The 22,027-nt window shown below is 34.1% G+C and overlaps 1 protein-coding gene across 4 annotated transcripts; it reads left to right on the top strand.

Annotated features, from left to right (window-relative positions):
• Positions 1 to 8,100: 8,100 nt before the first annotated feature.
• On the top strand, positions 8,101 to 20,595 carry LOC130815094 (homeobox-DDT domain protein RLT2). 4 transcript variants are annotated; one of them, XM_057681447.1, is made up of 18 exons: positions 8,101 to 9,010; positions 9,183 to 9,725; positions 10,537 to 10,619; positions 11,444 to 11,875; positions 12,062 to 12,151; positions 12,263 to 12,427; positions 12,509 to 12,731; positions 13,461 to 13,561; positions 14,418 to 14,504; positions 14,607 to 14,759; positions 14,848 to 15,003; positions 15,975 to 16,184; positions 16,271 to 17,005; positions 17,141 to 17,686; positions 17,818 to 18,435; positions 18,529 to 18,633; positions 18,980 to 19,234; positions 19,529 to 20,595. In XM_057681447.1, exons 1-18 carry the CDS (start codon positions 8,851 to 8,853, stop codon positions 20,396 to 20,398), a joined length of 5,532 nt encoding a protein of 1,843 aa, XP_057537430.1. In that variant the 5' UTR covers positions 8,101 to 8,850; the 3' UTR covers positions 20,399 to 20,595. The 4 variants fall into 4 exon arrangements, with proteins under 4 accessions (XP_057537430.1, XP_057537442.1, XP_057537451.1 ...); XM_057681459.1 differs by having other exon boundaries at positions 10,540 to 10,619; XM_057681468.1 differs by having other exon boundaries at positions 10,540 to 10,619; positions 11,447 to 11,875.
• The last annotated feature ends 1,432 nt before the right edge of the window (positions 20,596 to 22,027 follow it).

Consider the following 22,027-nt stretch of genomic DNA (forward strand, 5'->3'; position numbering starts at 1 on the left):
AATGTCGGTGGACAACTAATTTCAATGTATATTTTGCCTTTTTACTAGTAAACTTGTGTTGTTAGGCCATTAGGGTCATAAGGTCATCAACACATTTATTTATATTTTTATCCTTAATTTATAAATAATGAGAAAAAATTAATATTCATATGTGTTGTAAATGGACTATGATATTTGATGAAGAACAATAAATAAACTAATGCAAAATAAACACCCAAAAACAGAGCAAGCAACAACAATGGCAAAACATAACAATATATGAGGTATCTAATGATACGTCCCTGATAGGTGCAAATTTTAATAACCGCAAGTGCACGGTGTACGTGTAGAACTACGGGTCGAACTCAGGGAAGCGAGTTAATAGATTCGTTCAGTTTATAACCATGAGATACATACAAACAAATATAAGTGGGTTGAAAATCTAATACTACGATGAACAAAAATCAAAATGATGCAAATGAAACTAATAAATAAAGCTAAGACAATAATTAATATGAAGACGATGATAATAAAGCAAATCTAGGATGTCGAGAATCACCTAATTCTAACATGAGAGTTCATTCTCTCATAATTGTATGAAATTGAGTCTTTCGCATAATTAAACATGATCTAATTAATCTCAAGCTTTCGCTCTATAGATCAATATCGGTTTAATCCTCAAACTTCCGTTTTATTAGCTAAACTAATAGGAATTTTACTTAAATATACCTCAATCCTAAATTAATCCTAATCTCAAACTTCCGTTTTATTGAAAAGGTAAATAAAGATATTTAAACTAAGGTTCATTAAGTATAGATTTAATTATAGACCCAAATTTCACACATTTAATCGATAAAATATCATCCCATGCTTTGAATTAGGATTTTTACCCTAACCCTAGATAAGAAAACTACTCAATAAACATGGTGATGAAGAACATGTAATAATTGATAAATAAAACCTTAATTGAAACACTAGACATAAAGATGATGGATAATTTCAATGCACAAAGATAAATAATAAAGCAATAAATAAAGAAAACTTACTAACGGGAAGAACGTAAATATAAATTGCAATGAAATCAAAATGTAACAATGGTGTTCCACCATGGAAGCTCTCAAAAGGTAGAACAACCATTAAGAAAACTGAAAATTAAAATTCAAGAAAACTACCCTCATGATCCTACTAATAATAATAATAACCGGCACTATTTATAATGGTCCAAAAATTAACAGTCAGAAGCTTGTCAGTGGCAAACGCCGACTCGGCGGTCAAGGACCTCAGCAAAAAGCCGAGTCGACTTTTAATGAAGCAAAACAATGATTTTTCCAGAACCTACCGCTAAGTCGGCGATCACTTTTCTTCCACAAAAGCCGAGACGGCGTTTTGTGCTAAAAAATCGCAGCAAATTCAAACGGTCGTCATTTCTTGCTCGGTTGTCGGAATCGGACATATAATATACCGTTGGAAAGCTCTTGAATTGGACATATAATATACCGTTGGAAAGCTCTTGAAATCTAGTTTTCAATGCCGTAAACCATGCTGAGATCTGTCTATCATAAGTTATGACTAAAAGAGTGAGCATATATGTAACCACCTCGAATTATGAAGGCAAACACTAATTGAAATTTAGTATTAATCAAGCGGAAGCTTACTTTTGCCAACACAATTAAAGAGTTACTTAAAGGTCAAACCAATATCCAAGTATAATACTTGAACCAAACCAAAGCAATATAACGGAAGTCTTAACTGTCTAAAATATAGGAAAATTACAACCAAATCGAAATAAGTTCAAAGTTCAAATTACATCCTTAAATAGTCTAAATTTAAACTAATAGTCTCTCAAATACAATAAAAAGATCTAAACAAAAGGGGAGTCATACTCCAACTTGGGTTCAACTTCCGCTCACATATCCATTCTCCGTCGAGGTGCTATAGGGGTTTACTCTAAAAACAAAACCATTGGAAAAAAATTACAAAGCATAGTATCAGCAAAAAGGCTAAATATAAACACACTGGTGTCCGTCAAACAAGTTATTAAAATCTTTTTTTTTTTGAGTAAATTCATTTTGAAATATGCTTATAAATCATATTATCATTCAAATCCAATTCAATGGCTCTATAGTCATTTCAAATTCTCATTTTTCATCATAAATCATAAGATCTCAATGGATCCAAATCAATTTCAAACTCATATCATAAGTTTACATGGGTACTCTGTGAGTCATCCTGTGACTCGTTTGGTAGTCGGTCTACCGTCCGCGACATGTCCGGCAAGTGTAACACAATGGTATTGTGAACAATACGCACTCAACATTGGTGAGCCGTTTAATCATGCATACAACATTTGCTGTGGCATATGTACCCGCCATTTAGGCTAAAACATTTTTTTGTACATAGTATTTGAAAGTCATCTTGTAATTTTAATAGCATTTGAAAGTCAAAAATATTAACTTTTTCCATATGATAAACATCTTTTATTTGCACATAGCAAAACATACTTTATTTTGCAATTTAGCAAAATCAAATCATAATATTTCCCACATGGGTAAAACATGCTTAGCATAATCATATCATTAAACATAACCTTTGTATTATATTGGGGCATCACTAGCATGTATGGAAATGCATCGTAACAAAAAGTGATTAAAGTTCAATACGATTTTTTTTAGGAAACCACTAAAATGTTTCGTTTCAATCCTTCTTAAAGTAAATATAACTTAAAAGGGTTTTGAAATTCATTCAAAACAACTAGAATATGATTCATAAGTCTATAAAATCATTACGACAGAAGATTTCATAAAACACTATTTTCTTAAATACGAGATAATTTTGCCGGTAATAAAATCGATAATTGATTTACAAAGTACATATTAATTCTCCAACAAGGCCCAAATTAATCAAGTCATTATAATACCTTATTTAAAATGAATTTAAGGTTGTCCCATCAGATTATAATTGGTTATGCAAATTTATAAGGATCTTACAATTATTTTCGACAATTTGGGTATTTACCGTTATTTAAATGGTGTCTTAAATCCGTAAAATTTATAAACCATCTAATTTAAACTTAATTTATACTATGAGGCAGTAGGTTATTAATACAATTATACATTTTTTATATAGGTTTATTTTTACCCAAATTTAATTAACAATATTACACTTTTTAATAAATAAACATTTTCTATTAATTTGATAATTAGTAAATAATTAATAATTTATTTTGTAAAATTATACCAAAGTTCTAAAAGTCATATAACATATTTATTAGGCCATTTGAACTTATAAAAATCATGTATGATGTTTTATTATTTTGTATAGACATTTTATCGATAAACAGAATAAAATAGGTTTAAAATTATTTGAGTCCGAATAAAATATTATAAAAAATTATATGATATTCCAGAAGCTATTTTAAGGGGTATAAAATTTGAAATAACCATTAAAATCATGTGGGGTATTTTTAATAATTAATATTGTTATTTTACCTATAAACCGAATAAAATTTGTTTAAGTCCATATATGGTCACGAAAATCCATATAAATTTTTGAACATGTATCTACTATTTATATAAGTGTCTCATAAAATTTTCATGTCCAAAAGAAGTCATTTAGTATTTATTTTATATTTTACCGTTTTCCAACTTACCGATTATTAATAACAGAGTAAAAATTATTAAGGTCCTTAAATATCAACGAAACCTTCCCAAATTTTTGCCAATTTTACCTACTGTCTATATGAGTATGTGATAAAAATTTCAAGTCCATATGTCTTTTTTTGGTAATTATTTTATATTTTACCATTTTACAATTTATCGTTAAACAATTTAACGATTATTCAAAAATAATAAAAAAAATTCCAAACTAAATATATTTTGGCCAAATCTTGTTGGAGACATTATAATATGTTTTTATTAATTATTTTTGATGATGAAGATTTCATCTAATACCATGTTTTATAATAAGAGTATTTAACACCTTAAAATCCATTAAAATATCAATTTAACGAATAATCTCAACAAAAAAGTATCCAAGAAATTTTCTTAACATATAGCTACTGGAAATTTCTTTTAAAATAAATTTCAAATATTTTCAAATTCATATAATCATTTCCATCACAATAACTTTCACAAAGTATAGTGTTAAATATGCCGTTAAACATACAATAATTTATAAAATCAACATGCATGATGCCCACAATAATAATACATGTAATAAATTATTCCATACTCAAATTTATCATTTTCACATCATTTTTTTAGATTTAAGAACTTCTCTTTGGTAATTTTATTTTATTTTTTAAAAAAACAAGTTTATACACAAACTTTCCCAACTTGTTCTTAAATCCTATAAAAATCACCTCATGTGACATACCTCGACTCCAAGTCTATATAATTATTCCGTAAGCTCCTACGCGTTCTTAGAAGTGGTTCTAACTTCGATTCCTTGCCCTTCAAACCTCAACTCCAAATCTTCAACTAAACATATTGCATTCATCCAAAAATCAATAATAATTTTGGATTTCTAACATGCACTTAACTTTTCCTAGTTAGAGTTGTTAGACTAATACTTGTGATGATTTTAACATATTTGGAGTATACTTATTATGTTGAGCAACATACTTAGTTAAGTCCCATAATTTTACTTGAATCCTTTAAGTAACAAAATTTATATGTTTGTAGAAATACATCTTCTTACTTTCTATTATGGCCTATTTTTATAGATATATAAATGATGATTTTCTTAGTTTAGAGATAAAATACTCATTTTATAATGATCTTAGTTTATAGAAAGATTCATGTAAAAAAAATGTTTTACATGAACAAGTTTTAACAAAAACAAGTGGAATAAAGAAATAAACATAACTTACTCTATACTTGGTGGATTTCTTCAAGTTTGATGTCTATGGAAAGCTCTTAAGATGAAGATTATTTTTATGGGAGATTTGAGTTTATAAACATAAATTTTCAGAAGTTTTAGATGGGCTTTTGAAGAAGATTTGATGAGAAAAGAAGGTGTTTTTGCTAGGAATTGTAAGATTGAACTTCAACTCTGCTTAAGGATGAAATAAAAGAGTAAAATGAAGAGTGAAAGAAGGTTGATGGAGCTGAAAATATGGACAGCAAATATATCTTGATTTATTATGTTTGCATGCTTGTTATGATGGTGTTTTTGGGTAAGAACAATAGGGGCTTTGGGTAGAGAGTTTGGTGGAGTGTGCAAGTGAGTTTTGGGGCTAAAAGAGGGCTAGTATGGCAGCTAGGGGCTGCTGTTTTGGGGCTGATTTAAGGTGATTTATATCCTCAATTTGGTCTAATATGGTGTAAGAAAGATTTATCTAAGATAGTTTAAGGTTTGGGTAAAAATTGTTGTACATGTAACAAGTTATATAACTTGTACTTCATGTTTAAAAATCACTTATATATGTGTGAAATATTTAATTTACTCCCATCATGGTTATATAATATGCTTGGGTAATAATTAAAATTTTCTCGAACTGTTATGGGTAGTTGCTCAACTTTAAGTTTTACCTCCAAAGTTTACGTTACTTGTTACGATTCATAATCACGTTACGAATTAACAAGTTTCTAATCATTGTAGAGAATTTTCAAATTACTACCATCACTAATCAAATTATAATTAGTAACGAACAAATATATAAGAAAAATTAGGCGCTAAAAACGACTAATGAAATCTCCTAATAATACGACTGTTTCAATATATCAAATTTCACTTCAAAACTTTTGCATTTTAAACACTTTTCAACTCTTTTGCCCATCCTCATAGTAAAACATCTTCATACGAGAACTAATCTCCTTAGAAAACTCCATCATCATTAAAACCATAAGAATTATGCTTAAAAACGATCAAAACTGCTCAAAATCAACATGAATAACCAAAATGGGTAAAGTAGCATAACTTTTCAAAATAAGCACGAAATTACTTACAACAACCATCATTAAGGAGTATAAAATCATATAATTAAGTGCAAATGATTGCACTTATCACTCCCTCTCAAACAAAGTATCTTATCATTAATATAAACTTATTTACACTAATGACTCACCTTACAAAGCTTTAAGAACAATCTCCCAAAGCAAAGATTGAACCTTTACTTCAATCTCTCACAAATATGCAAATACAAAGAGGAAGAACTCTTATGGTGTAAACCCTAGTTTTACTCTCTTGTATATGCCTCTCTCAATCCTCTAATGATGTTCTAAGACTCCTTATATAGCCCAAAAACATATTAGAATAACCTAGGACAAAAAGCTTAAAAGCCCAAACAAAACCAGACATAAAAACAACAAGTTTCTGTTTTGTGTGTCTGAAGTGTGCTTGGGTCGAGCAACATGGCTCGCTTGGTTGAGCGAGTGGCCTAAGGTCACTGGAAGGCTGTTGCATTAAGGCTCGACCGAGCCCCACTTGCTCGATAGGTCGAGCAGCCATCAAGAACTCTCAAACCTCGTGCCTTGCCTTCACTAAGACACCCCAAATCATCACCATCAATCACTTCATCGAGTGAACCAAACCTTACCACTCCATATCCCATGGCACACCCCTCACCACTCTCAAGTGTGCAAGGCATGGCATGATCTATGGGGTGCTCAAAGTCATCATCAATATTGTGGGAATTGGCTCTTGATTTAACAATATGATTCTCGATACCTTGGACCTCCATCATCATTGTTTAATTTTACTATCAATTAAATTTTTATGTATTCATTGGTTTTTGACACAACTCTTCCATGTATTTTATTTCTATTACTATTTATCAATTATTATAGAGTAAATTAAATTAGTCTTACTCTCTCGTGTTTGATCCGTTAGACACACTTACACCATCAGTTGTTTTTTATTTTAGCTATAAAGGCGTGAAGGGTGCGGTTTTTACCTTGGTAGAAAAATACTAATCATGATGTTTTACAATTTTCTGTAAAATTTGAAACAATTCATCATGGTCTCACGGTGAGACGATCTCAAATAAAAAAACCCATAAGCTAAAAGTTTTTTTTATTAAGTTATTTAACTCAAGTATGAAACATGCCTCACGGTGAAGTCCTCTCATATAAAATTTATGAATTTGAAAATATTTACGCAGTTTAAAGATTTAGGTTTTAAATATGTATGAAAATTCATTAATATTGCTTTTGCATTGGCGATGCCTTGATTGTGTAAGTAAAAGGTTTTATCTAAAGTTTTATTTGAGAAGGATAATGTTGAAAAAAAAGAAAAAAATGTGGTCTAGTGTTCGTTAATCCCCCCCAAATAAAAAAGCAAAGCATATACACACTAAATAATGCAGGTAAAGTGTACGCGCGAGTAGAACTTGTGTGTTTTTTACCTATGACTATGAGTCGGTATAGAAGGAATACAAAAATCTTATAACTTGCAACATCAAATTCCAAAAGTCTCATCGTGAAAGTAAGAATAAATTAGTTGAATTTCCAAAATTTTCACATAGGATTATCCAAAAACATAAATGTGGTAAATGTTATATCGCGGTTATCAGTATTATTCATCATTTGAATTTATTTATATATTATAGTTAATATGTAAGAAAAAAATATAATCAAGTAGAATTTTATTTAAATTGTCTAATTAAATCAACTAATCGCATATTTTCATGATATTAAATTTTATAATTTTTTTACCCATAATTCATTATATAAATAATCAAATTAAAAATTATACTGCATAAAAAAATGAATAAAACAAATACTCTATAATGAAACGAAAGAATTGAGGAAGTATTTAAATGAGAAATATACACGAAGATAAAAGAAGCCAAAAGTACTATAAAAATTTCATAAAAATTGTGAATATTATAAACAAATCCAAAAGCTTTATCCTAATAATAAAAACTTTAATCCCTAAAATTATTTCGTTTTTAATCTTCCAAAATTATCATTTTTTTTTTTACGGAATATTATCTATTTTTAGTTTTCCTTAAATTTAGATTAGCTGAATGACGAAAAATTAAGTGAAGATCATATCCAATACAAAAAAATAATATGTGGTCTAAGTGAGACAAAATCCATAAAACAATAATCTAATTTAATTTCTTAGATATAATATATTGGAATTTGCAAAGCATAAGAAAATTATAAAAAACTGCAGAAAAAGGAAAAAAACTTTAGGAAGAGAGAGAAAGAGTGATATGGAAATATTGAAAGGAATTGTAGAGAGAGAAAGAGTGTTCGTTGGTTTGTTCATAGTAGCTGCTTTAATGAATTCCCACAAAAACAAAAACAATCTCTTCTTTTTAAAATTTAATTATTATTACTACAATTCCTACTACTACAAGTACAACTATTTTCTTCCTCTTTATTATTCTTTTATCCAACAAAAACAACAAAAGTCTTCTGATAGTAAATATGTTGAAGAATACTTATACTACCAATACAGTCAATCTTCTTGCTTTAATTCTTCTATTTCTAAAACTAAAATTAAATTTACTTGTTTTTTTTTGGTTGCTATCATTATTCTTTATTATTGTTATTCCCCAAATCTTACCCAATGCATACTCTTGTACAAGCAATCCCTTCTTTTATTCTTGGATTACATCAATTTCTAGAGAGAGACTACTTTTTTAGATACATGGATTTATAGAGAGAGAAACAAGGATAGAAAAGAGGGTTTCATTGATTGATGAATTTGGCAATTTCTCTCTCTTTTTTCTTTCTTTTGTGTTCTTAGTAAAACACCCATCTTTTGATTTTCTTGTTTGTTTTGATGGTTTTTGAATACCCAATTGGTTATGTACTGGTTTTTAATTTCTGGGTTTCTGGGTTTGTGATTTGATAATCCAAGATCTGATTTTTGATTGATTTTTAGGGTTTTGGTTTTGAAAGGGTTGTTGGGGATTTTATGATGGAAGGTGGAAATTCTGATGGGGAAAAGAAACCTCCTGAAAGTGGTGGTGATGGTGGTGGAGGTGGAGGTGGTACTGGTGGGAGTGGGGAGCCTAAAACTAAGAGAAAGATGAAAACCCCTTCTCAACTTGAAGCTCTTGAGAAAACTTATCAGAGTATGTTCTTTTTTCTTATCTTTTGATTTTGATTAGTTCTAATTCTGTTGTTTGATTTGATTTGATTGTGGTAATTTAATTCTTATTCATGCAGCCCACCATAGCGTTTTGGGATTAATTCTTTGACATTGTTGTTGATTTGAGTTGATTGTGGTATTGTTTATTTTTTCAGTTGCATCATACCCTTCAGAAGCTTTAAGGGCAGAACTTTCAGCTCAATTAGGGTTATCTGATCGGCAATTACAGATGTGGTTTTGCCATAGGAGGTTGAAGGATAGGAAACCACAATCATCATCAGGAGGAGGAGGTGGAGGAAGTTCAGGAAAGAGGTCAAGGAAGGGGGAGCTTTTACCGTCTGTTACCGCCACAGTTACGGTTGCTGCATCCGGAACTCCTCCACTTCCACCCCCTCCTGTGGTGCCCAAGGATGATATGCTGGGTAGTGAGTTGGGGATTGAGCATGGTTCCGGGTCTGGATCAGGGTCCAGCCCTTATGGCCATATGGACCCACGTCGTGCTTACGTGGGCCGACCTGGTGTTGCTGTGCCTAGAATTAGTGGGCATGGGAGGTACTATGAGGCTCCTCAATCAGTATCTGAACTAAGGGCCATTGCATTTGTTGAAGCACAGCTTGGGGAGCCACTTAGGGAGGATGGCCCTGCACTTGGGATGGAGTTTGATCCTTTGCCTCCTGGTGCTTTTGGTGCTCCCATTGGTGAGCCTCATTTTAGTTGTATATCCGGTTCTTAATTTTGGTGTATTTGAGATTTGTTATCTTCTTTAAGCCAAAAGAATTTTGCTTTTGTACTTAAGTTTATATGTCAACAATCTGTAGAAGCAAATAGCTAGTAGCTGATTAGTGTAATGAGCAAATAATGATGATCCACATTGGACAAGCCGACTAGGCGCTGTACACTTGAAATCAATACTAGCCAGTAGCCGTTGTTAAGATGTTTTTACTGTCTTTGTTTCATTATAAAATTGGAAAAGCACACAACTTCTTCTGTTCAAATTGTTTGTGCTTCTCTATTCTTTCACATTTTGTTAGTGGGAATTGTTTGATAATCTAATGATGTGGTTTATCACATATCATGATAATTTTGGAACCATTTAACAACTTGACCATTAGTAAGTAGTTTTCGTCTGTTAAGTGTTAGCAAAAGAGAACTATACTAATTAAGTATCGTATCGCAACAAAGCTGATTAAGTTAAGGCTGAAATTCATCCAGGTTTTAGAAATTTAATGTGTGATATATATATTTCCAAATTTTATTAGGTGTAGCATCTGTTCTTTTCTTGAAATTTGCTTCAGAGAACGGACATTTTTTTTTTCTGCTGATTGAAATGTCAGTTTTCCCCAAAATTTGTTTCGGAGAAGGAATAAAAATCTGTATCTTTAACATACTAAAATTCTTAGTGCTTCCGTTGATTTTGGCTTTGTTGAATGAATATTTTACTTTGGCTTCTTTTCTATAATGTTTTTTTTTGTAAGGGAACCTTGCTAAGTTTTTATTTTGTGTTTGTAGCAGCATCGCTGGCACCACAAAAAACAGCAGGAAGAACGTATGAGGTTTCTGTGTACGAACTTTCTGATGCTAAATCTACCAAGGTTTGCTTTAACTCATTTAGCCAATTATGCTGAACTTTCCTTTTATTTTTGGGAAGAGGGGGCGGGGGGAGGCTATGTAGTTCATGAAGTATCTGTTTGCGTACTTGTTTGTGTTTATTTTTGAGATTGGTATTTGATGAGAAAACAAATCAAGAAAAATCCTTTTGCTTCCGCTACTTAGGATGACCAAGTGTGAAACGGTCAAGTATGAGTCGGCCAAGTGTGTGGTGTCAAAGCTTTAATTTTGTATGTGTTGGATTGGATTCTGTGGTTGTGGTTCTAATGTCTGTTTCTAACTGAAACTCATTTGAGAGAAGTAGTGTAACAAGGTGTTGTATGATGAGCCTTAGGGCCAAGTGTGATACGGCCAAGCGTGAGGTGCAAAAACTAATTTTTTGTTCGTGTAGTATTTGATTATGTGGTTTTAGTCCATTTTTAACTTTAACTCATTTGAGAGAAGTAGTGTAACAAGGTGTCTTATAAAGAGCCTAGGCATGGTCATGATCGATTCCTTGGATTGATGATATATCAGAGTTATGAAAATTAGTGGTTTTATGTCGTTGCTATTAAGAATTCATTAGGTAGTTTAGCTGGTAAGGGATGTAATAAGTGAAATTGCAACATAGAATCTAATTATCAGATAATAATCAGAGTGATGAGAACACGTGGTACGCGGTATGTTTGGTTCATTGAATTGCAGCTGACACAATTATTATGATTTATTCAATTGTTGAAGGGAGTTCTTTTTTTTCTCAATAAACATAATCTCTAAATGGTTATCATCTGAGCTGGTGATGTAAAGCTTTTTACACTTTGCTTTTTAGCAGGGTCCTAGTAGAGCATTACATGAGTATCAGTTTCTTCCTGAGCAGCCAACTGTAAGAAGTGAGTCTTATGAAAGAGTTTCGCAATCTCTCTACTATGGTTCACCTTCTGATGGTCCTGGAACCAAGACGCCTCCTTTATCGAGTGGTCGCTCAAATATGCATGGTTATGACGAAGTGCCTGTGGCGTATGGTGTCCAAAATCAGCTTCCTAGTTTGAACCTGATGTCTCATCAGGGAAATGTGAGTAATCATATGTCGTCTACTTCAGGGGACTATGAAGCCATGACGAGAAAATCTCCCTATGTGAATGTGGGCATGGAATCATCATTAAGTACACATCCAATCTCAGGAATGGCTAGTGCACTTGTGCCATCTGAGAGGCGTGCCACCCAAGAAGAGGACGCTGGAAGACTGGAGAGGAAGCGCAAGGTATTGACCAATTTTTTTTCTGAAAGTGTCCAATTTAGCTAGAAGTGCATTTGTAGATTTTTATCATGGGTGTTAACCATTGGGCCAAGTTCATGTGGAGTGCGTGTGTATGTGGGTTTTGCTGCATTAGTAAAGCTATGATTTGTTAGCAATTGATGGATATGTTTTGGTGCCTTTGCATTTTAGAGTGAAGAAGCAAGAATAGCCAAAGAAATTGAAGCTCATGAGAAAAAAATGCGGAAAGAGTTAGAGAGGCAAGATATTCTGAGGAGGAAGGTATTTTAGCTTCTATTTTTTAATTATATTTAAAGTTCAAAACTTGTTGCTTTTCATTTATTATGTTTGCATTGTTTGTATTTGTGACTAATCCAATGCATGTATTCGAAGAGAGAAGAACAAATGAGAAAGGAAATGGAGCGCCAAGATCGGGAGCGAAGGAAAGAGGAGGAGAGGTTATTGCGTGAAAAGCAGCGGGAAGAGGAACGATATCAGCGGGAGCAAAGACGTGAGATGGAACGTAGGGAGAAATTTTTGTTGAAAGAGTCTATCAGAGTTAGTATCAAATTATTGTTCATCACATTTTCTAATGATTCGGTTTGAGGATTCTAATCATAATATCCCATGCCAATGTAGGCTGAGAAAATGAAGCAAAAGGAAGAAGTACGGAGAGAGAGAGAAGCAGCTAGACAGAAAGCTGCTAATGATCGAGCTGTTGCCAAAAGACTTGCCAAAGAATCGACAGAGCTTATCGAAGATGAGAGATTGGAGCTAATGGAGATAGCTGCATCAAGAAAAAGTTTGACATCCATCTTGTCACTTGACAGTGAAACTTTGCAAAATCTTGATTCTTTTAGAGGTAGCTACTATGATTCAGCTGGTTAGACTGATATATTGTGCAAACGTAACTGACCATGAATATGTTCACTTTTGTATTGTTAAGAGTTGAAATTCATTTGAATTATAACATATCAATAGACTGAAGGGGGAAATGATGTTCTCGGTTTGGAATGGAAAATGTCGATATTTCCAATTTTCTGATATAGTACTCGGTATCAACTGTTTATTCCTTTTGGAATTGTCAGCCATTTTTCTTAAGCCCACAACTGAGCTGGTGAAAAACCAACCTAAAGCTGTAGTATTTGATTCAGTTTTCCCCCGTAGCTGATTTTAAATCAAAGAAAAGAACTGAAGGAAAAACCAACTATAGTTTTCATTGAATTAGTCATTACAGTGCAAAATATCACCAATATCACTGTCAGGAAGTCACCATTATATTATAAAGGTGTTTGAATGACCAAAATCACATTTTGAAGCAACTTGTGGATACAATCAATTCAGCTCTCACTATTGGCTTTATTTGTATGTTTTGAAATATTTAAGCACCTTGAGCAGAATTTTCTTGTGGATTTTGAATTGCTGAAGTTCTAATATGTTCCCTAGAAAAGGCTTGACAAGCCTGAATGGAAATGTTGTGTATTTATTTTAGTAACTATTTTTATTTGTATTATGAGTTATATTGCTCTAGTGTTAGCTTATCTGTAATGCATCAGTGACTAAAGCGCACAACTTAACATTTGTTTATTAGATATGCTTCGGCGGTTCCCTCCAACGTCTGTGCAGCTGAAGAAGCCGTTTGCAACACGACCATGGTTGGGTTCTGAAGAAAATGTGGGAAATCTTTTAATGGTGTGGCACCTATCCTTCCATATTCTTTGCTGGAATTTACATTAGTCAGAAACTGTAGTCAGTCTTGTAATCTATGATAATCTATGTCCCTGCTTTCCAGAATTTACATTAGATTGTTTCAGTGTGTCAATGTGGTTCTGTGTGTGCATGTATTCTTAAACTTAAATAGTGGCGGATCTTGTGCCGAAAGTTAGAGGGGGCCAAACTTATTATCCAAACCAAAAATTTAGGAGGACAAGGTTCGCACTCACAACTTGTTTAAAAATTATATTCTTAACCATTAATTCATATATATTTATACAAATTAGACAGTATTTGGTTTTATAAAATGACTGTCAAGAGGGCCAAGCCCCTTTAGGCCCTTTTAAATGATCCCCATTGGATGTGATCTCTGCTAATTTTACTGTTTCTTGACTAAGACTTTGTATACTATACTCTCATTATCATCTGAATTAGTTCTCTGCTGCATTTTATGCCTCACAGCTAACCTGGTCAAGGGTTGAATTTGAGCAGCTGTATTTGCAGATTATGTTCTTTTAGAGGCATTTTATTGCTATTTTCTCATTGAGCTAAGAATATAAGGGTAGATTTTGATCGGTTTGTGCAGTTTTCTATCGATAAGAACTTAACTGCAATTGATATTGGGAAGTATTCAGCTCCCTTTGGTCTAGTTTCAATGACCTCTTATGGTGCATTCTCCAGGAAACTAGGTCTTTTTTTTTTCATTGTATACTGTTGCTTCTCTTGTGAAGTTTTGCCCATTATGTTTATAGTTCCCCTTCGATATGTAATGTGATGGGTGTTTATGATCTCTCTATGGTTGTATTTTTTGTTAAATCATTATTCTTGATATCAGGTTTGGAGATTTCTGATTACATTTACCGATGTTCTTGGATTGTGGCCGTTCACTCTTGATGAGTTTATGCAAGCTTTTCATGATTATGTAAGTTCACGAACTTGAAAATGCTGATGTCTGTATTGGACAATAGTTATCAAGCTCAAGATGGCAGTTTTTGCTAATTTTATGTTTTTTCCTTTTACCCAGGATCCTCGGTTATTGGGAGAAATTCATGTAGCTCTTCTGAGAACTGTCATCAAGGATATCGAAGATGTTGCTAGAACACCTTCTATTGGACTGGGTGTAAACCTAAACAGTGTGGCTAATCCTGTTGGTGGACATCCTCAGATAGTTGAAGGCGTATGTTCTCTTTACTTGCTGCTCATGCACTATGAAAAATATGAAGAAAATATTGGTGGATCAAAAGCTTATATATTTGTTTTATCAGGCGTATGCATGGGGTTTTGATATACGCAGCTGGCAGTGCAACTTAAGCCCATTGACATGGCCAGAAGTTCTACGACAGTTTGCTCTAGCTGCAGGTTTCGGGCCAAAACTGAAAAAAAGAAATGTTGAGCAAGGATTTTCTCGGGAGGAGAATGAGGTACGATTGCATTGCAAAAAACATATTCTTAGCATTAGCATGTCATGTCTTTTATCATATTCGTTTTTGAACGATTTTCAAATTAATGCATCATCTAGGTTTTTTGGGTGTGTCTGACTAGTTTTCTTACATTTTTTCATTCCCCACTTACACGGCACCATTTTCTTTCCTCCAATCACATGGACACTTCAGTACCAAATACCAGTGCTGTCTTTCTCCGCTTTCCTTAATTTGTGGGCTCAATCCGGCGCACTCGAAAGGAATGGAGGAAGTACGGCATTGCTCTTTGCCTCTCACTTTACTATCCTGAAATTAATGTAGGTTGTTTGTCGCTACCTTAACTCATACACAAAAGCTTTTGACCTAAGAAACGTTAGGACTTTTAACAACTACCACTCTGTCCTCTTTGATTTGCATCAAAGAGGAAATGGGTTATTTTTAAGAAAGTGGTAATAAATAAAGAGAGAGAATGAATTGTGTGTATGAAATTAAAAGAGAGTTAAAGTGTATGGATGAGATTAAAAGAAAGTGGTGGGCTATTGTGTGTATGAAATTAAAAGAGAGTTAAAGTGTATGGATGAGATTAAAAGAAAGTGGTGGGCTATTGTCCAAAAATAGAAATGATGCAAATTGAGTGGGACGGACCAAAATGGAAAATGATGCAAATTCAATGGGATGGAGGGAGTAGCCATTTGACTTGTTTCTGCTTAGCTTTATTGCAAACATGTTTCTTCTGCACCTTGTGAAAGGCTTGGTTTCGTCCCAGTTTTTTTATCCTTGGTACTAATTTCTCCTAAATAAACGGTTACTTTAATTTGGAATTTTATGCTCTAGGACCTACGTTATTTTGAAAGTTACATGTTGGATTTTCGCTGAGGCATTATCTTTCTTATTTTTTTAAAAAAAACTTGTTAAATTTGCTTGATTATCTGCTTGCTACTTATAATATCCGTTTATTTTAAATGTTTCAGGGAAATGACGGTATTGATGTTGTATCTAATTTACGTAATGGCGCAGCAGTTGAAAAGGCTGTTGCTATTATGCGAGAGAGGGGTTACTCTAATCCACGCAGGTCAAGGCACAGACTGACCCCTGGCACGGTCAAATTCGCCGCTTTTCATGTTTTGTCTCTTGAGGGAAGCGATGGTTTAAATATATTGGAAGTTGCTGATAGGATACAGGTGAAGCATATACTTACTATACAAGCAGGCTAGCAATTGATTTAGTCTATGCAGAATTCTAATAATTGTAGGACTTTTTTTGTCAGAAATCCGGCCTTCGTGACCTAACCACAAGCAAGACTCCTGAAGCATCAATTGCTGCAGCTTTATCTAGAGACACAAAGCTTTTCGAAAGGACTGCGCCTTCAACATATTGTGTGCGTTCACCCTACAGGAAGGATCCTGTTGATGCAGAAGCCATTCTATCTTCTGCCAGGGAAAAGATTCGGGTATTTAAAATTGGGTTTGCTGATGAAGTTGAGGCAGATGTTGATGGGATGGGGGCTGATGATGTTGAAGCTTATGAGGTTGAGAAAGATGATGAATCAGAAAGTGATACAGCTGAAGATCCCGAGATCGATGATTTGACCGCTGAGCTAACACCAAACAAAGAAGCAAATCTTTCTTATGACATGAATAGTTGTGTGCCAAGAATTGGGTCAGACAATGGAAGCGATTTACATTCCCGTGTTGATAAAACTTCCAATGGACTTGTAAATGCTGGTGATGTTTTGTCTTCAGCTCATTTGGAAAGCTTTAAGGAGATGGACAACAATGGATGTTTTGTAGAGGAATCCATTGATGTTGGAGGAATTTGCCAAGAGGCGAATAATACTGATCATGAAGACACTGATGTAGATGAAAGTTGTCCCGGTGAACCTTGGGTTCAGGGACTTATGGAAGGGGAATACTCAAATCTAAGCGTCGAAGAGCGCCTTAATGCTCTAGTTGCCCTTATTGATGTGGCTACTGAGGGTAACACAGTTAGAGTTGCTCTAGAGGTTAGTTTTTCTAGTCATATGTTTGGGTTTGGTCGTGGGTATTTTTCTCTGCTGTTGTAGACTTTTCATGAAAATTTAACGACTGTTTTTACTATAAAATCGTATGCTATGTTCTGATCCAGAAAATATTTATAGGAGCGTTTGGAAGCAGCAACTGCGCTAAAAAAGCAAATGTGGGCTGAAGCTCAACTGGACAAGCGCCGGTTGAAAGAGGAGTTTCTGATGAAGACGCCTTACGCAACATTTGTCCCTAACAAATCAGAATCAAACATGATGGCATCTGCAGCTGATACTGGGCATAGTCCAATGCTTTCATTTGATAAAAGTAATAATGAAACAATGATGCAGCAAAAGTCCTTCTTTGATGCTCATATTGACAATAATTTAAATGCAGCTTCCTCGGAGAAGAATTCAACAACGCTGAATTTTGTTTTGGGTTCAGACAATGTTGCTTCGCAGCAGTCTGTATATGCTGCGGAGCGGTGTCGTGCTCAATTGAAGTCCTATATTGGACATAAAGCTGAGGAAATGTATGTTTATAGGTCATTGCCTCTTGGTCAAGATCGCCGAAGAAACAGATACTGGCAATTTATTGCATCCGCTTCTTGTAACGATCCTGGTGCTGGCAGGTTATTTGTGGAATTGCATAATGGTGGCTGGAGGCTAATTGATTCTGAAGAGGTTTAACTCTTTTCCAGTTCCCCGTTTTTCTCGCCCTCCTGTTTACTACTATACTTATACAAGATGTGATTGTTCCCTTCTAATATTGATATAATACGATAAATTTTTCATTTTTTCCCAATTCTTTGCAGGGTTTTGACGCTCTCTTGGCTTCGCTGGATGTACGTGGGGTGAGGGAATGTCATTTGCATGCATTGTTGCGGAAAGTTGAACTTCTTTATAAGGAGTCTGTTAGAAGGAAAGGATTCGATACTACCATCGATAAACAGAACGGGTTTTCCGTCAAAGCTGAAGCTTCTGAAGTACCATTTAATCGTGAAAGCAGTGGTGGTGTAGATAGCCCTAGTAGTACTATCTGTGCTTCAAACTCTGAGATGTCCGAACCTTCATCATCTTTTAAGATAGAGAGTGGCAGAAACAGTGTTGAAACAAAGAATTCCTTGAGAAGGTACAAAAGTTTTGAAGATTGGATGTGGAAGGAATGCTTCTTCTCTTCTGCTTTATGCTCCGCTAAGTTTGGGAAGAAGAGATGTACGGAGCTGATCAGCAGATGTGATTCTTGTCGTGATCTCTACTTTTTTGAAGATAATCACTGCTCGTCCTGCCATAAAACCTACACCGCATATGACAAGAGTTTTAATTTCTCCGAGCATGTCGTGCAGTGTGAAGGGATTAAAGGAAGCCTCCAGAGTCTCGAATATCCTCCTCCAAGGATAAGATTGCTCAAGGCTCTCTTAGCTCAAGTTGAGGTGCTGTTTTTAATCTTCCTGCGGCGTGTATAATAAACAGCTGTCTCATCTGTAATATTGCTAATCTCTTTCTTTCTCCTCTTTTTTCAATAGGTTTCTGTCCCTTCTGAAGCCCTTCAACCTTTTTGGTCAGATGATTATCGCAAATCTTGGGGAATGAAGCTATATATGTCATCTTCGGCAGAAGACCTTCTTCAGGTTTTTAAGTGCCTTCTCACGTTCTCGAGTTTTTTTTTTTTTTTTTTTTTTTTTTTTTTTTTTTTGCTTATTGACGTCAATTCAGTCTTTCGGAGCTATGTGGACTTTTATTGTAGCCTGCTATTTCCGATATATTTTCTTCCAACCTTGCCTGTTTTCTACTACATTGTTTAATGTCTGTCACAGTGTCACATGATTCGCTAATCTACTCGCGAATTGCAAATCGAAAAAGTGAATTATGGTCGGTTTTGGGCTATTCTCGGACAAATTTGAGCGAATCCCAAATTCAAAGCGAATTATGTTAGACTGGTCTGTCAACTAGGTTTTGACTTTTGTATATGTTCAGGTGCTGACACTACTAGAAGGAGCGATAAAGAGGGATTTCTTGTCATCGCATTTTGAGACTACCGGTGAATTATTGGCCTCTGGTAATGTTGACGGGTACATTGTCAATGATGTCTCCACTTTTGGTTCTATAACCATGCTTCCATGGATACCCCAAACAACATCGGCTGTGGCGTTACGGCTAATGGAACTTGATTCGGCTATTTCATACCTGCCAGATCAGAAAGAAAAAGATTCAGAGCCTAGGCACTTTCTGGTAAGTGTTATCTTATTAATTGGTCTTTTCGTATACTATTTGGTACTTTGATACAGACAAAGCTGATGAATTTTTTGACCGCAAAGTATAGAAAATTTTCTTGTTTTTTTAGTTGTCTCTTCTGCTGTATTTTTCTTGAATATGGGGGCCTCTTACTCGTGCTGGATCATTGTTTTCTGCCTCCAGTAATACTAGCTAACCTTTTATCTAGCGCTGTAATTGAAAGTTTTATTTACTACAACTATTATGATACTTATGAAAGTACACTTATTTTAATTTGTCTTTGTACAATAGAAACTTCATTCCAAGTACACTGTTGTGAGAAATGTCCCAGAGGATGAGCTTGCTGCTGTGGATCAACAGGAAGATGCGTGGAATGACAGGGGGAGTGATCTTGGCTTAGTTTCCATACGTGGTAGTAATGGCCGTGGGGGTCGGGGGAGAACCCGTGGTGGAAAATCCCAAAGGAGGGTTGTTGGTTCTCGAGTTGGCGAACCTAGTAGCAGAAGTGTAGCCTCCAATGAGAGACTTGGTGATGGGCTGGGAGGATGGAAAGGCCGCAGTAGTCGTGGCAAAGGTGGGCGGAAGCGTGGTCGTCGTTCTGTCAGGAAAAGGCAGAAATCTGTCAAGAAGGTGGCACCAGCAGCAACAGCAAGTGTTGGCGTACGAAGTTTACCCGAGCCAATTATCTTCGATAAATCTCCTCCTGGATTTTCTGGACGAGATGAATGGAACGGTGAGGATAGTAGACAGATGATGGCGGACGAGGTTGATGTTAACGATGATAGCAACTCAGAGAGGTCCGACTATGTCGATGATGAGCATGGGCAGGCTTCAGGGGATGAGTACGACGACATGGCCATTGACGACTATGCTGCTGTTTATAATGGCAGGCCAACAACTCATAGTCATTATAATGATGGTGATGAAGAAGATGACGATAACGATAACGATGAAGTTGGAGATGATGATGATGGTGATGAAGTGGCAGATGATGTTGATGAAGATGACATGGACGTCGATGGAGGTGAATATGAACAAGGTGATTTAGATGTGGGAGGATATTTGAATGCTGATTCCGATGATGAGATCGTGGGGAACGGAGATGATGATCAAGATGACACTTCTGAATCCGCATCAACTGAATATAGTAGTGATGAGTAGTTTAAGAGAATGTTGATCAAATGTAATATGTAAGGTTAGAGATGTACGTAGTTTCCCTGTTTATTGTAAATTTGTCGCGGTTTAGCAATTACAAATCTAATCATAATGTTGAGCAGAAGTTTTTTACATATTTAGAGGTTAATCCCAGTTGTATCAAATACAAATTCATCCTTTAAAATATAAGCCCAGCTTCAGTACTCGTAGTTGTAATCTTGTTTCATCTTTTGATGTAGTTTGTGAGTGGACTGGGGATAATTAATATTACTACTTTGTTTCCAGAAGCCCATTGCTTTGATTCGCCATTGACTCCATGAGTAGGAGGGTGTGAGACGGCCGCATATATGCGACCACTCATATGTTCAGCTCTATAATTTTAAAGTTGTCATTTTAAAGCTTGAATTAGACATTTTAGATCTTGAAATAGACATTTTAAGTCTTGAATTTGACAAACTTTAAAGTTTAAACTATTAGAACAGACATTCTAAATCTTGAAACAAATATTTTACAGTTGGAATAAGTAAGTAAAGTATAAAATTAAGGGTTAGAGTAAGGTTTTAAGAGTTAGAATAACATTTAAGCGGTGGAATGGATGTTTTAAAAATTAAAGTCGATAGCTAAAAAATTAAATCAAGCCTCTTGAGAAGAAAGATTGAGCCTTGAAGTATGGGTTTTAAGTGTTAGATTTGGCTTTTTAAGACTGAAATTCGACAAGTATAAAAATGTTTTGATCGCACACGTAAAGCGACCGCATACAAGTTTTTGGGTGAAAATAATGGTATATGTTACATTTTATCATGCCAAACAAATCTTAACAATAAGACTTAGCAAAAAAAAAAAAAAAAAAAAATTATTGGATGAAACCAGTGCATAAATTTCAGCCCAACGAACACAATTACTAAAGTACACCCTACCAAACTTTGAGAGCAGTTGAACCCATCCTATGCAATTTTTCCTATTCTAAAAAAGCAAATGATAAGTGTAAATTTTGTAACGTTAAAATGGTAAAGAGTGGAGTTTGAATATTCAGTTGAATCAATTTTGGATTAATTAACTAAAATAAGTAATTGATTTAGCGAAATCAGGCGAATCAAGTTTATTTTAGCAAAAAATAAGTTTAATTTGGCTAAATAAAATTTTTAAGCTGAATTAAATTTTATTCAATTAAATCAAGTTTATTTTGGCTAGAAATAAGTTTAATTTGGCTAATTCAAGTCTAATTTAGCTAAAATAATTTTAATTTAGTAGAACCAAATTTTGTTTAGCTAAAAATAATTTTGATTCAGTGAAATATATCAAGTTTAGTTTAGCTATAAATAAGTTTAAATTGGAGTAGTTAATTAAGTTCAGTTTAGACAAAATAAGTTTGATTGAACTGAATTGGGTCGTTGTTAGCTAAGTTTTGAAAAAATTATTTATGTCAACTAAAGTAAGTTTGACTTAATCCAATCATTTTATGTCAGCTAAACATAAGTTTGACTTGAATGTATCAAGTTTACTTTAGGAAAAAAAAAATAATTTTGATTCAACTGAATTAAGTTTTCTTGTAAAGTAAATTTTAATTATCTTAATTACGTTTGATTTAACAAAAAATAAGTTTCATTCAGTTGAATCGATTTTAGTTTAACTAAA

The sequence above is a fragment of the Amaranthus tricolor genome, chromosome 1 (assembly GCF_026212465.1).
Source record: "Amaranthus tricolor cultivar Red isolate AtriRed21 chromosome 1, ASM2621246v1, whole genome shotgun sequence".
Taxonomy (NCBI): domain Eukaryota; kingdom Viridiplantae; phylum Streptophyta; class Magnoliopsida; order Caryophyllales; family Amaranthaceae; genus Amaranthus; species Amaranthus tricolor.